We start from the raw sequence: 14,343 nt of genomic DNA, 5'->3' as shown, positions 1-14,343 counted from the left end.
TTTTTCACCACGTTACAGCCGCAAACTTTAATGTTATTGATTGGAATTTTACAAAGTAGAAAATAAATACCAGAAAAACTAAACCCACGTTCCTAACAGGACATAGTGGTTGTAGCATCAGGCTTCAACAGGGCCAGGGAATTTCTTACTCTGCAAGAAGTAAAAACCCAAAATACCTGCAGTAGCTAAAAGCAGTTTTAAAGTAGCATTTATTTAAAATAAGGAATCTAAAAATCATGCTTTTTCTTTCTCATCACTTTGTGTTGGCCAGCTGCATGATCAAATACACAGATAGATAATAACAGATTTTAAGATACCCGACTTAAAATCGGAAAGATCCATAATGTCGGCTTTAATGTCAATACAAAATATCTCACGATGGGCAAGGATTTAAAGAGGAGCAAACCTCATCCTTCGAAAAATTTACATTTTAGTAAAGGCTTCCAGAGGTCATCAATGGTCAAACAGCCATGAATTTATATTCATTTTGTTAATGTTTGTGGAGAATGCAGGTTGACCAGTGATGACCGCTGGAAACTTTGTGAAATTCTTAGATTGCACCTGCACAAACGAAAACTTTTGCCACGCAAACGTTTGACACCAATTACGCAGCCTTTACTCAGGCCTGATGGTATCGTCCTGGACATGCTGTTGTGGAATATTGTTGCCAGGAAACCGAGTCTTAAATCAGAGGTATACTCAGATTTGCCGCAAGACTGACTGCTACTGGAGATTCTTTCTCCTCACAGCGTAACGATCCAAAGATTCTTAGAAGATACTTTAATGATATGAGTTACTGCAACATTTAATTACCTTTTGGGATACATAAAGTATCTTTGAATTAAATTCAATTTTAGGAACGTTTGTCACTTTATATTCAGCGTCAGTTTTGTCTTAATACTGTTCAAATTAAACACTTTCCCCTTTTTATGATGCATTAAAACAGAGAAACTTTACTATTAACAAACCGAATATGAACTGAGTAAACAATCAAGGCCAGTTAGAAAATGTGTCTCCTCTCTGCTGCAACAAAAACTACAGCTTACTTTGTATCTTCTCCTAAATGCTAAACGTTTCTCCCTCTCACTCACACGGATCGCTTTCTGATGGCGTGATGTCGATCCGCAGCCGTCACCGTCCAAACCCGTAAAACCTCCTACACACACACACACACACACACACACAGTAACCTGAAGAAAACACAACATGAAGCTAAACTAAAACCTGCTGCTGCTAAACTCGCTCTTTGACATTAGAAAAGGACTTTATGGTTTAATATCTGGATTAGTGAATTGTTGCGGAGGCATTCAGGGCACAAATTCAAGCTTCTCAGCTGGAGCAGGCGCTGGACTTCAAGTGTGCAGCACATGTCCCGGGGTGTGTCTCTTGTCGGGGTGTTGGATCGGGACGCCGGATCGGCGCCAACAGCTGCGGCGAGCGTTTCTGATGGGAGTTCTGTGGAATAGAGTCAGACGATTACTTTTCGCGCTGATTTACCAGAAGTGGAATTTCCCCAACAAAGATGACGCACCTCTCGGGGTCCAATTCATCACTGCACTTCTGGCGAAAACAAGTCAAAAGACACCAGCTTAGGAGCTCCAGTTAAACTCGGGAGGGTCAGGAGCCACCTGTTTGACCACTGATACAACAGCTGCGGGTACACACACACACACACAGCCTTTGTTGCAAAAAGCAGACACGTTACTTTATTTTGGCTCATTTGTTTACAGCTGCAAGGATCACAAAAATGAAGCCGATTTGTGGCTAATGTTGAGCATTTATTGAACAAATGATAGATGGTTGAGGGTCAGAATGGGGTGGAAGGCGATCACTGGCTGGTTGGAGGCTGAGCCGAGTCAGGAGAGGGGGGGTGGAGTCGATTCTTGTTTCTCTTCTGGTTCTACCTGCAGAAGTGAAAGAAGAAGAAGAAAAAAAAAACAAAACAAGGATGCATCATTTATTCACGAAGGTGTACAAAAGGCAAAACATCCAGGCGCGGGGTCGTGATGCTGGTTTGCGGCGTGGGCGGCGGCGTTTGGCGCGCCAGCTGGAGGCAGACGGGGGACGAGCCTCCCTGCTGCCTGCAGCCGGCTGACGCAGCGCATCCGCCCACGCCTTCTGCTGCTCTCCAGCCGTCCCTGCCTTGTTCTGCGCACCGGCGGGCGACACGTCCAGGCTTTAGACCTCCACAACACAACAGCAACAACCGCACAGCGCCGAGATAAACAAAAGACGATGTTGTGTGCGGCAGAACAGAAGAAGATTTGTCTTCCTGATTCATTGGAGTGTGTCTGTTTCTTTAAAAAATAATAATAATAATGGGAAAGACAAGAGGACACACCTATTAACTATAGCAGGTAGAGATGCACCGATCTGATGTTAATATCTGTACCGGTCCCAATACTTCATTTGTGAAGCTATTGGTGTATTTAAGTGTGCTGCACTGGAGTAAAGTTGGCAAATAAAATTGCAATTCAGTGCATTTATGTCTTTTTTTTTTTTTTTAAAAGAAAGAAAAAACAAAACAAAAACTAAGTTAACTCAGGACAGTTTCTCTGCATCGGCCGATACTAAATCTCAGATATTGGTGTCAGTATCGATAGTGAAACAAAGTGGATTGGTGCACCTCTAAAAGCAGACGTGCGTTTTGTGAATGGCAAAGAAAAATAGCTTCCTGTCAGAGCAGCCATTTTAAAATCTACACAGCTGTGGCATTTAAACAAGAACAAAGACAGACTCCGGCATTAGAGACAGATGAAATAAAGCCTAATAAATCACCTGCTTCAATAAGATAAACTCTTCTCTCTCTATCAACATAGAAACAGAACTGCACAAATTGATGTCAGCACTTTTGCTGAAGGGTGGGACTGGAAAGTCTCTCCAGATATTTTTTCCACAAACTGCTGCAAATACTCAGAGCACAGAACGACCAGATATAAAAAAAAGCAAACACAGCTGCTTTCTGAACAAAACTGTGCAAATGTACATTTCTAGCGGGACAGTCGGAGTAGCTACTGTCTTTTTTCTGTTCGCCATTTCTACCACGTTAGTGAGAAAGATGTTTTATCTGCAAACGTCAAAGTTAAAGCAAGTGTGAAACTTACAATTTAGCCCAGAATTATTCATACCCTCTCAGATATATATTTAAAATCAATTTATTCAACCAAAATATCCCTAAATATTTATTTCTGCTTTAGAAATTATTTAACAATCAATGTTGCATTTGCTATTTCTTCATTATTACAGCAATCAAACCTTTTTTTTACCCATCAGTCTTTAGATGATATCACTATTGTTTGGTATTAAAAAGGTAAAAATTGAAGGATGATTTGCCAATAAACTATAATTCACATAATTTGTCTCCTCATAATCTGGAATAAATGTCCTTGACAGAAGTTTCTAACTAACTGGTGGCGTATGGGCTTTGCCGCCATATGGGATCCAGAGGACAATCAGGACGCTGCCCACTGCATACACACACATCACACACACACACACACACACAGAGAGCTGCATCTATTAGACTCAGGTGTTAAAATCACAGTAGACTACAAAAAGGAAGAGCAAAAAGTCCTGCATCGCTCAGGAAGTCTTATTTCAGGAAAATGTAGGCCACACAGCACACAATGTCATCAGCTGCCAAGTTAAGAGTTTCTATAAACGAACACCTTTTTTTTTTTTTTTTTTACCCCTTTAAATTACGCAATCACTGGTGCCAGAAAGGCTGCAGCAAAAAATATATTTTGCCAACATGGATCCTAAATTAACTCTTAGCCTACTTTACATTTGCAGAATCTTGTGCTGCAGGGCGACTGAGGCGTTCATCATGTAGAAATGAGACTTTTCCAGACCTGAATTAATGATTCACACTCAATTTTAAAACACAGAATACTAAGCCGGGCCAGAAGTTTAGGATGGAAATTCCTATAATAAGAAAGCTTTACATACAAAACCTGAAAAAAAAAAACAAAGAAGGAAAGAAGGAAGGAAGAAACTTAGAACTCAAGGAAGACAGAGAAGACTAGAGGAAGGAAGAGTTTGAAGAAATAAAAGGAAAGATCTAAAGTTAGAAAGGAAGGGTAGACAAAGAAGGAGACAAGTCTAGAAGGGAGGAAGGAATTGACCTGAGGATGTTAGGATACAAGATGGGAATTTAGACAGTGCAGCAGGGAATAAATGTTTTTCTATGCTCTTATTTTTGTTCATTTTCATCCAGACCTGGAAAACGATGAAATCAAATGACATAATGTTTGATCCTTTTCCCGGCTGTGTAGGAAACAGAGCAGATTGTCCTCTGCGTCGCTCCAAATCTCCGCCCATTTGCAGCTCTGAACTTGGAGAGGTTTAAAAATACTTCTTCCCTTGGATCTCCAGTTAGCGCCTGTGTTTTTGATGCTGCGCTCGCACCAGCAGGATGGGACCTGCTGTTTCCGAAAGATTACAGCCCACCATGCATCTCCTCTGCCTTTTTTTTTTTTGCCTGCATTAGAATGAAGGCAATAAAAATAGCAGTGGTAAATCCTAACCTCTGGCTGCAGCTAGGGAGTTGGCAAAACGTGAAGCAGGCAGTTGTCTGGACACCCGTCCAATAAGCCCAGAAACGCTGAGAGGCTCCTGTCAGCTGGCTGCGTGAGGTAGAGAACCGAAATGTTTACTGTCCTTACCAGCTTCTCTGCCCGCTGCCTCAGTCTCCTCCAGATCGTGTGATGAGCCTGCAGAAAGGAAGAGGAAACGTGACATGATGCAGGCACATGTGCACAAACACGGAGCACATATCCCTGCGTCTGCAGCTGAGACGCATCGCTGTGGAAACGGCTGATTGTTTTGTGTCCGTTGTTAACTTGCGATTTATTGCAAATTAACCACAGGGGTTTTTTTTTTCTCTAAATGTTCTGGATGTTTCTTTACATAGTTGTTTTATATTTGCAAACAAACACGACAACCATCAAGAAAACTCTGTAAATGGAAGCACGTTCTCTAAAAACACTCCCTTTGACCAATAAAAAGGAAACAAACATAAACAGATTTTAAGTGATTAAAACAAGGAAACAAATAAAGTACAATGAATAAAATGTAGTGCAACACAGAACTAAGACTCATTCTTTTAACTTCCTTTTTTTAATTACAATTTTTACTATGTTTGAAAACAATAAAAACAAACATCTAATTTTACAAACTGAACCATATAATAATGATAAGTTTTGTTTTCCTGACAAAGAATCATAAGAAGAAGCTTATTAAAAGCTACAAATGTTCATCTGTTCAAGGTTTTGTGCTGCTTCAGTAGAGATTAACTGCATGTAAAGTGATGCTTTGCTATGCCTTTTTAAAAATCTACAGCAGTAAAATAATTCCAGAGTTTGATCCTGTTTGTCTCTCTTTTTGCAGCTACTGTTTTCCGTTTCCAGGAACGACTTTCAAAAGAAACCGGAGATTTTCCGCCATAGAGGAGCAGTTGAAACAGAGAAGGAAAAGGTCCTAAAAGTACGGAAGCCTGTGTGTTAATCACACATTCAAAAGAGTTTGAGCTACCAGGCAATTAACTTTGACACCTCTAATTTTGATTCAAGATTCAACAAGATTCCTAAATAATTTCATATAAACACCCCCTGACATTTCCAGACAAATACAAAACTAAAGAAATGACAAGTATGGAAGGATGGAATAGTAAAGGGACAAAGAAGGAAGAACGAACTGATCCTGACCAGATGGACAGGTGGAGGGATGGATGAACAAAAGGTAGCTGACAATGGAAAGAAAGAGGGAAGGATGGAATGAAGGTAGAAAGAAGGACAAAAGGTCATAAGAGAAGTAGGATAAGAGGTGGGAAGGAAGGAAGGATAGATGGAAGGAAGGAGACAACATAGGAGTTAGAAACCAAAGGAAGGGAAGGAAGTCAGCTAGAAGGAAGAAAGTAGTGTCATCCAGTTAATCTGAAAATGATTTTAGTTTAGCAGTAACAACACATGCAGTTAAAATAAACCTCATCCTTTCTGTAGGTCGTCTAGTTAAAGGCTAGTAAGCTTCTAGAAATCCACTTTTAAAATTTATACTACAAGGTAACTCATTTCAATAAGATCATGCAAGCGTTGCTTTAATTAGGCCCGAGCAGCAAAGCGCTGCGAAGGCCTATTGTATCTGTACTGTTTATTATTATTATTCTTCCCACCTCTTCGTGTGCCTTTTTGGGGGCTTTATCATATTCAAAAACTCACCAAACTTGGCGGAAGCGACTAGGCGGTTTAAAAATTTTGAATTTTAAGGTCGTTGCAAAAATCGCAAAAAAAATTGCTCAACGGCGGCAACTAGCAATTTTCAACAGACCCATTGCTATTCACTTACTTCATCGTAGAGACTTGAAATTCGGTACAGTTGTAGAGCTCACTAAGACGCTCAGAATTTACAAGTAATGTCATAGTGCAAGTATCGCAGGAAGTCGGCCATGTTGGATTGAAGGTCCATTTCGGACCCTGATTTGGCCGTTTACAGCCTTCGTATTTGATCGAACTCCTCCTAGGGATTTCGATTGATCGGCTTCAAACTCGGTCAGTCTGATCATAAGGCATGTCTGATTTAAAGTTATCAAATTGGTGAGTTTTGGAGCATGTTGAAGGGGGGTTAGCAGGGGTCAAAGTTCACCTACACGCCATGAAACAAAAACCTCTTATATTTCCTATACAAAAACACATAGAGGGACCAAACTTTCAGTGATTGGTTGTCATCGGGTGCCCTAAAATACCCTGCAGTGAAATTTTTTTTTTATGTAGGCCACGCCCCCTGAGAGCAGGAAGTGTAATGTTTTACTGTGAACGGTCGCTATCTTAGCCCTTTGACCTAATCAACATGAAACTGTGTCCAGAGACAGAAGACATGTTGGTGTGTTGTGGATTCCAACCCCGACCGGCTGCGATGAAGCAGGTGGGCGTGGCGGCGTTGCGAACGCCATCGAATTTCGTTTGGCTCTGAATTCCACAGTTTCGGGGTGAGCTGCTCCAAACTCACTAGGATGGATCCTTATCCATCCCCGAACAGGAATCCATAGCGATATTTGGTGGGCGTGGCCTAATTTTTCTATAGCGACCCCTAGAGTATTTTAAATGAACAGCCCCAAGCCATGCTTAAACCTAGAATTACGAAACTTGGTACACATGTGTATCTTGTCGGGACGTACAAAAAAGTCTCTTAGAGCCATGCTCTAAACCCAACAGGAAGTCGGCCATTTTAGATTGAAGTTCATTTGACCTCGATTTTGACGTTTACAGCCTTTGCATTTGATCGAACTCCTCCTAGGGATTTCGATTGATCGGCTTCAAACTCGGTCAGTCTGATCATAAGGCATGTTTGATTTAAAGTTATCAAATTGGTGACTGCATGAGCTTGCTGAAGGGGGCTTACCAGGGGTCAAAGTTCACCTACTCGCCATGAAACACGAAACTCTTATATATCCTGCACAGAAACTCACAGAGATACCAAACTTTAAATTATTGATCATCATTAGGTGTCCAAAAATACCCTGTGGTCAAATGATGACATCAATTAGGCCACGCCCCCTGAGAACAGGAAGTGTCATGTTTTACTGTGAACGGTTGCTATCTTAGCCCTTTGACATAATCAATATTAAACTGTGTCCAGAGACAGAAGACATGTTGGTGTGTTGTGGATTCAAGCCCTGACTGGCTGCGATGAAGCAGCTGGCTGTGGCGGCGTGGCGAAGTGACCTGTAACGCCGATGCCATACGTTTGTTTCTAGATTCCACATATTTCGACCGAGCTGCACCAAACTTGGCCTGACTCATCCTGGTGTGATGCCTGACAATGCTATGTCATCATATTATGACGTCATCTAAGCCCCGCCCCCTCAGAATGAATTAGAGAGATCTTCTGTGTAATTACATAATAAACAGTCCATGTTCGTTGTTTGTAGGGCAATGCTGCCCTCTGCTGCCCACTGAAATAGTTTCATTATTTCAGTAATTCGACACCAGAGGGCAGCATTGCCCTACGGAATGACAGTTCAATGTTGTAATGGAGGAAAAAATTAAATAATTTGTAATTCTAACACAAAAACTCACAGAGACACCAAACGTTCAGTGATTGATCATAATCGAGTGTCCAATAATATCCAATGGTCAAATGATGACATCACTTAGGCCACGCCCCCTGAGAACAGGAAGTGTCATGTTTTACTGTGAACGGTCGCTATCTTAGCCCTTTGACCTAATCAACATGAAACTGTGTCCAGAGACAGAAGACATGTTGGTGTGTTGTGGATCCAAGCCCTGACCGGCTGCGATGAAGCAGCTGGGTGTGGCGGCGTGGCGAAGTGACCTGTAACGCCGAGGCCATACGTTTGCTTCTAGATTCCACATGTTTCGACCGAGCTGCACCAAACTTGGCCTGACTCATCCTGGTCTGATGCCTGACAATGCTATGTCATCATATTATGACGTCATCTAAGCCCCGCCCCCTCAGAATGAATTAGAGAGATCTTCTGTGTAATTACATAATAAACAGTCCATGTTCGTTGTTTGTAGGGCAATGCTGCCCTCTGCTGCCCACTGAAATAGTTTCATTATTTCAGTAATTCGACACCAGAGGGCAGCATTGCCCTACGGAATGACAGTTCAATGTTGTAATGGAGGAAAAAATTAAATAATTTGTAATTCTAACACAAAAACTCACAGAGACACCAAACGTTCAGTGATTGATCATAATTGAGTGTCCAATAATATCCAATGGTCAAATGATGACATCACTTAGGCCCCGCCCCCTCGGAACAGGAAGTGCTATTTTTTTACTTGGAAAGCTCTGTTTATGGCTCTCTTGACCTAATCAAGATGATTCGGATGATAAACTCTGTCAATGCTCGCTGCTGGCTGAACCGTGTGGGCGTGGCCAAATGGCGAATATCAGTCCCTCGCCATATTCATACGTTTGGCTCTAATTCAAGCATGGATCATCCGATTGGCTCCAAACTGGATATGTATGACCTTTGTTCACCTCTAAAGAGCCCAACAAGGTTGAAATGTAATTTGACTCCACTGCGCCCCCTAAGTTAATACATCGGCTATATCTCCTCGATGCATCGACCGATCTGCACCAGATTTTTTGACAGTCGTCGGGGAGCGCCGCCGAACACATTCACGCGTATCGCCCGGTGGACGGGTGGGGAAAATGCGCGACAGCTTCTGCGGCGGCTAGCGGCGGCGGTGCTGGAAACTGCGGCAGAGCTTCTGCGGTGGGGAGCGGGCTGCGGCTCTGGAAACCGTGAGAGAGCTTCTGCGGTGGCTGGAACCCCCGCGGTGGCCAATAGGCCGGAGCGGCGCTTGCTGCGAGGGCCGCCCGAGGCTGCTTGCAGCTTTAATTCTATTTCTTTTTGCATCTAACCAAAAAGAAATAGAATGAAGCAGAGAACGTGTTGCAGAACCATGAAAGAACAACAACAGGTTTCCTGTGAAAACAGGAAGGGAGTTAAGTTTCCAGGCTACAGATTTATGAAAAATAATTGAGACTGTTCCTCATTTCCATGTATGAAAGATTTACAGAATGAAGTAGAAGCACTTTGAGTAAGACCCAATACAAAGCACTTTGAGTAAGACCCAATACAACAGGAGATACAGAGTAACTTTGGTTTCAAATCATTAGAATAATGGATAGTTTCTGTTTTCTTTTCAGAAGATCACCTATATTAAATCCAAATATATTATGATGAGTATAACTAATGACTTGTGGTTACCAAAATATTATAAATGAGTGTTAAATCAGAGAAGCTGATAGTCGATGAAAGAGTGTAAATTAATGTTCCAAAAGAGGAACTGATTGGAGGTTTTCAGGAAGGCCCCGGGACAGACTCCATCACATAATGCCTCCAAGGCAAAGGTGGATTTCAGATTTCAGGCCAATGAAACAAGCCTGGCAACAGCGCTAGCCAACGCAAGCACCTCCATAGAGTGGAAAAGCCCTATAAAAGGTGAACACAAACGAGGAAACTTCGAGAGAAGATCAAGGTGGACAAAGATCCCTGCTGCTTTCCGTTTCTCCATTCTTCTCCAGAGCAGGAAAACACTGAACCTGCACATGTTTCCAGACTGTTGAGGAAGAAAGTGACTGCAGCTGAAGCTGCTGATGCTGAGCAGGCTGCTGGGGGGAAAAACTGCTGAACCAGTTCAGTTCAACAGAGCAGTGCAGAGGAAAACATTTACACACCACTGATAAAATGGTTAATGTTGTAGTTTTTACAACATTTTGATTCATCCTCCACAACAACGAGCTGCAATAGAAAAGAGAAGATCTAATCCAGTTTAGTGATGTGGAGCTCTTTCCTTCATCTTATCTTGAATGCATCTATTTAATATGGGACACAAAGCTCCTTCTAATACATTAAATACAGCATTCAAACAGCACCCCCTCCTGGCTAACGAGGGAACAGGATTTTAAATATCAGTAAACTGGACCAAAAACAATTGTTTTTTATGGCCAATATTAATTAAATGAAATTCTTTCAATATTAATAAAAATAGAATAAATAGTAAAAAAAAAATCATAAAGTAAACTAAAAATTTGCTTTATTCCAGATAAAAAAAAAACTTCCATTAACAGGACAGTAAATACCTTATAAAAAATAATTTTATTATTTTTTAATTAAAAAAAAGTAAAAATAAATAAATAAGATCCATAAATGAACAAACATTTATTTTTGTTTTAATTCCACATAACAAAAAATTCCATTAACAGGATTATTTTCATTCAAATTAGTGGAATAGTAAATAATCTATAATCACATCCAATATTTATCATGATAATTACTTTTTAAAAAAACTTTAAAATTAGGCGCAGTTAATGTAATTAAAAGCTTAAAAGGGGCAGAAATTTGCTGGGCTTAGATCAGCTTACCTGTAGCTGCAGAGGCAGAGAGAGGCCCTGCGTTCTGCGGTGGTGACCCCAGGGACCCTGACCCAGGCTGTGCATAGCTGTCACCTCATACTGGGAGCACAGGCCTGTTCTGGCCACTAGAGGGCCCCCACTCAGCAGCACATGATCACCACATCTAAAGAAAATACAGACAGATGGTCAAATTGAGGAAAAATAAATAACCAAATAAATGAATAATAATAATCACCTATAGAGCATGACTGTGCCTTTAGGACTGTCTGATGCTTTCTGTTCTACTTCCTCCTGTTTACACCTGAGACACAGAAAGACAGAAACTGAGAAAACACAATTTTTTGTTGTTGTTGTGAGTTCGACGTGTTCGAGTCAATCTGGACCTGCTATGTGAGAAAACCTCCAGCGCCACAGAGGGCGCCACCTCCAGAGGCTCCCAAGCCAGGTTGTGATGGATCAGCTGCTGGGCCCCGCGGGTCAGAGAACGCAGAGACTCCTGCGAGCACATGACCCCATTAACCCACAAACACCTAAATACTTGCTTTTCTGCGATGTGAACTCAAATGGTACCAAGTTGTTTCACAGAAACAGAAAGGAAACTTGTTTCTGATTCAAAATGGTTCATTTTTGATCTGTGTTACCGGCGATGGAGTCCAGGAGTCCAGCTGAGGGTCGAGGACGACGTCACAGCAGAACGCCCCTGAAGTCACTGCAGGAAGTTACGAAAAGAACCAAATGTGAATCATTTGCATTCTAAAGAAATATTGACCCATAAAAGAAAAAAACATTTTTAATACGAAAAGCTCTTTTTTTTCTTTTGAATGAAACGATGAGACCATTCACTGCAAAAACACAAAAACTCACTAAGTATTTTTGAAATAGTTTGTAACGCAAAAATATTGGCACACTTGAAATAAGAGAAAACTAACTTAGAAGTAACTTTTTAGCAAAATATAAGAGCTTGTTTTACGCCAATAATTCCTAACTCTACGTTAGTTTTGTCTTATTTCTAGTGTCTTAAAATATTTGCTGTAGAAACTAGACCAAAACACTTGATAGGATTTTGTATTTTTGCAGTATTGTTTTTCCCTTGCTGGGTTTTGTGTTTACAACTCTCTCAAGGCAGCATCTTTTTCTCCTCCCCAATTTATTATCCTTCCACTAAACTTTCACGAATGTTCATGCAGAAGCATCTAAAAAAGCAGCTTCTTTAGTAACGACCATTTGTTACATATCCTCCTTATGAAAAGTGTCGATCATTGTCTGTGGGTTTTCCTCTACCTGGGATCTCCGGTGTGTTGAGCAGCTCCACGGTGTAATCATCCTTAAACGCCGTCTCCAGGACCTGTCCAAGCAGGGCAGAGCAGGAACGCCAGTAAGCCTGAAAAGTAGAGACACATTAATAACTTTCCCAAACCTGAACTCCAACCCTGAAAAAATTTGGTCTTTGCTGTTTTTGCTGCACCTCGTTGAGGAGAGTCGGTTCGCTGTCGTTGAACGTGAGCAGAGTGAGGGTGCAGGAGTCGGTGAGGGGCTGGTGGAGGGGCCACAGCTCTCCATCCACAAGCGCCAGTGCCGAGTTGTCCACATGATACTCAGTCAGATCTGAGGGAACCGCATAAATATTTAAGCCCAGGTTGTTTCCCCTTCAGCTTCAGAGTCTGGTGTTTCCTATTATACGTACGTCTGGCGCAGCTCAGTGGAGTGGACATGCCTTTGTTCATGATCAGTAGTGTGCCGTCCAGGCCAGGCCCCCTCAGGGACACCTCGATCTTCTCGATGCGGGGGTACAGAGCTCTCTGCCTTTCCTGCTCTCTAGAGAACACGGCGTTACGGCGACTGCGTATCTCTGCGGGTGACGGACGCAGAGCCGCTGCAGCGGATGAGAACCCTGAGAGTGGAACGAGTCGGAGGAGAGGATTTAAACAGAAAGACGGAAGATGAGGAAGTTTCAATTAAATATCTGAAATACAATTTGTTTTTTAAAAAATCTGGACTTTAACTAGACTGTTGCAACACTTCAGGAGGTTTTTTTCCCTCCTGAAGCTGTTTTATTGTAGATTTGCTGCCATGTTTGGAATCATTGTCCCTTCACCTGTTCAATGTCTTCACAATCGGCTCTAGAAAACCTACATCAGAATACCTTTCTATGTTTAGTATTACAGAATATTAAGTATTCTGTAATATTTATATGCAATATATGAAAAACTTTTTGAAAATATTTGTGCATGTTTTATTAAAAAAAAAACAGACAAAATAAATGTAATACATTTTGACAGTAAATAAAAATGTGTATAAAAATAAATACAGTAATTGAAAGATTTAAAAAATGAAATACAGGAACCTAATTATTGAAGCAATGAGGTTGGAAAGGACATGAAAAATTAAATAATCGTGATAAATTAATACAGTTGAAAATGATTAATTTAAATTTTGTCGCACTGTATATTCCAGTAAGGTGGGATAATTCTTATTTTTAATTTTTTGGATACAATATTTAGCACATTAATTACTTTACTATGCCTTTTTTTTATTTCTACATTTAATACCAACTTTGTCCTCCACAGAACTGACGACTTTAATGAGATAACGTCTCTTATTCCATAGGCAATGCTGCAATAAAGAAACCACTGTTTGTCAACAGTGATTTTTGTGTTCTGTATTAGGCAGAGATTTCTATAATTCTTCCATATTTACTAATTATCGTTATCAAACCTTTAAAGCTAGTCCAACATGCTAACATGCTAACATCTACTCACGTCTCCTGAAAACTTGGCACGCGGTCCTTGTCGCCATTGTTCCGAGTATTAATACAATTAATAGAGAAAACAGCTAAAAATACATACTTTACTGTATAACAGTAAAGAAAAACAAAGTAATTTCTAGCTAGAAGCACTTATAGTTGAAGGACGCCATGCATAAGTCGTGTGCACCACATATTGATGTCCGCTGTGTAACGGAAACTGAACGTTCCGTGTGAAAGAGGAACTAAACTGCAATTCTACTTACTGACACCAGGTGTCACTGTTGGTGCCAAAACAATAACATCTTAATGAATGATTAGTAAAATGACAAAGCATATGAGTTGAATAGGTAACTAAAGATCAGTAGTAAGTAATGTTTCAGTTTTAGTGTGGATTTATAGAGATGAGACATAAAAAAAGCACAAAATATCCACGTTAAATGCCATTTTTAGAATTAATTTGCATAAACATATGAATATCAGTGTTTCAGTTTTCACGAACGTACATATAATTAATTTATCTTTAATTCTGTACATTTGCTTTTATTGATCGCGATCATTATTTCTGTTGAGTCTCAGTTTGATTTATAATGCACTCTCATCTGATTGGATGCTGCCCAGTTTTGATCTGGAACCCTGTAATAGTCTCTGAAGGGATTCAGATGCATTCCATAAAGTTTCATTGCTGGTTTTACAGCCAGAATCAGCAGTAGGTG

General features: G+C 40.8%; 1 protein-coding gene across 1 annotated transcript; it reads right to left on the bottom strand.

Annotated features, from left to right (window-relative positions):
- Positions 1-1,679: 1,679 nt before the first annotated feature.
- mrpl39 (mitochondrial ribosomal protein L39) lies at positions 1,680-13,843 on the bottom strand. Its single transcript, XM_032556855.1, has 10 exons — positions 13,644-13,843; positions 12,569-12,775; positions 12,350-12,489; positions 12,166-12,265; positions 11,526-11,593; positions 11,268-11,380; positions 11,120-11,185; positions 10,894-11,047; positions 4,665-4,712; positions 1,680-1,904 (listed from the first exon to the last, which is right to left on the bottom strand). Exons 1-10 carry the CDS (start codon positions 13,678-13,680, stop codon positions 1,857-1,859), a joined length of 981 nt encoding a protein of 326 aa, XP_032412746.1. The 5' UTR covers positions 13,681-13,843; the 3' UTR covers positions 1,680-1,856.
- Positions 13,844-14,343: the final 500 nt, after the last annotated feature.

This window comes from Xiphophorus hellerii, chromosome 24, assembly GCF_003331165.1.
Source record: "Xiphophorus hellerii strain 12219 chromosome 24, Xiphophorus_hellerii-4.1, whole genome shotgun sequence".
In the NCBI taxonomy this organism is placed as follows: Eukaryota; Metazoa; Chordata; class Actinopteri; order Cyprinodontiformes; family Poeciliidae; genus Xiphophorus; species Xiphophorus hellerii.
The sequence above is the reverse complement of the archived record's forward strand: the minus strand, read 5'-3'. Positions and strand labels throughout refer to the sequence as shown.

Bases quoted from the DNA above. Each gene is read 5' to 3' on its own strand.
- mrpl39 (XM_032556855.1), bottom strand. From the start codon at position 13,680: ATGGCGACAAGGACCGCGTGCCAAGTTTTCAGGAGAC. The intron at 11,381-11,525 runs GTAACACAGATC...ATGTGCTCGCAG, and splicing joins ACTCCTGGACTCCATCGCCG to GAGTCTCTGCGTTCTCTGAC. The intron at 11,048-11,119 runs GTGATTATTATT...TATTTTCTTTAG, and splicing joins GGCACAGTCATGCTCTATAG to ATGTGGTGATCATGTGCTGC.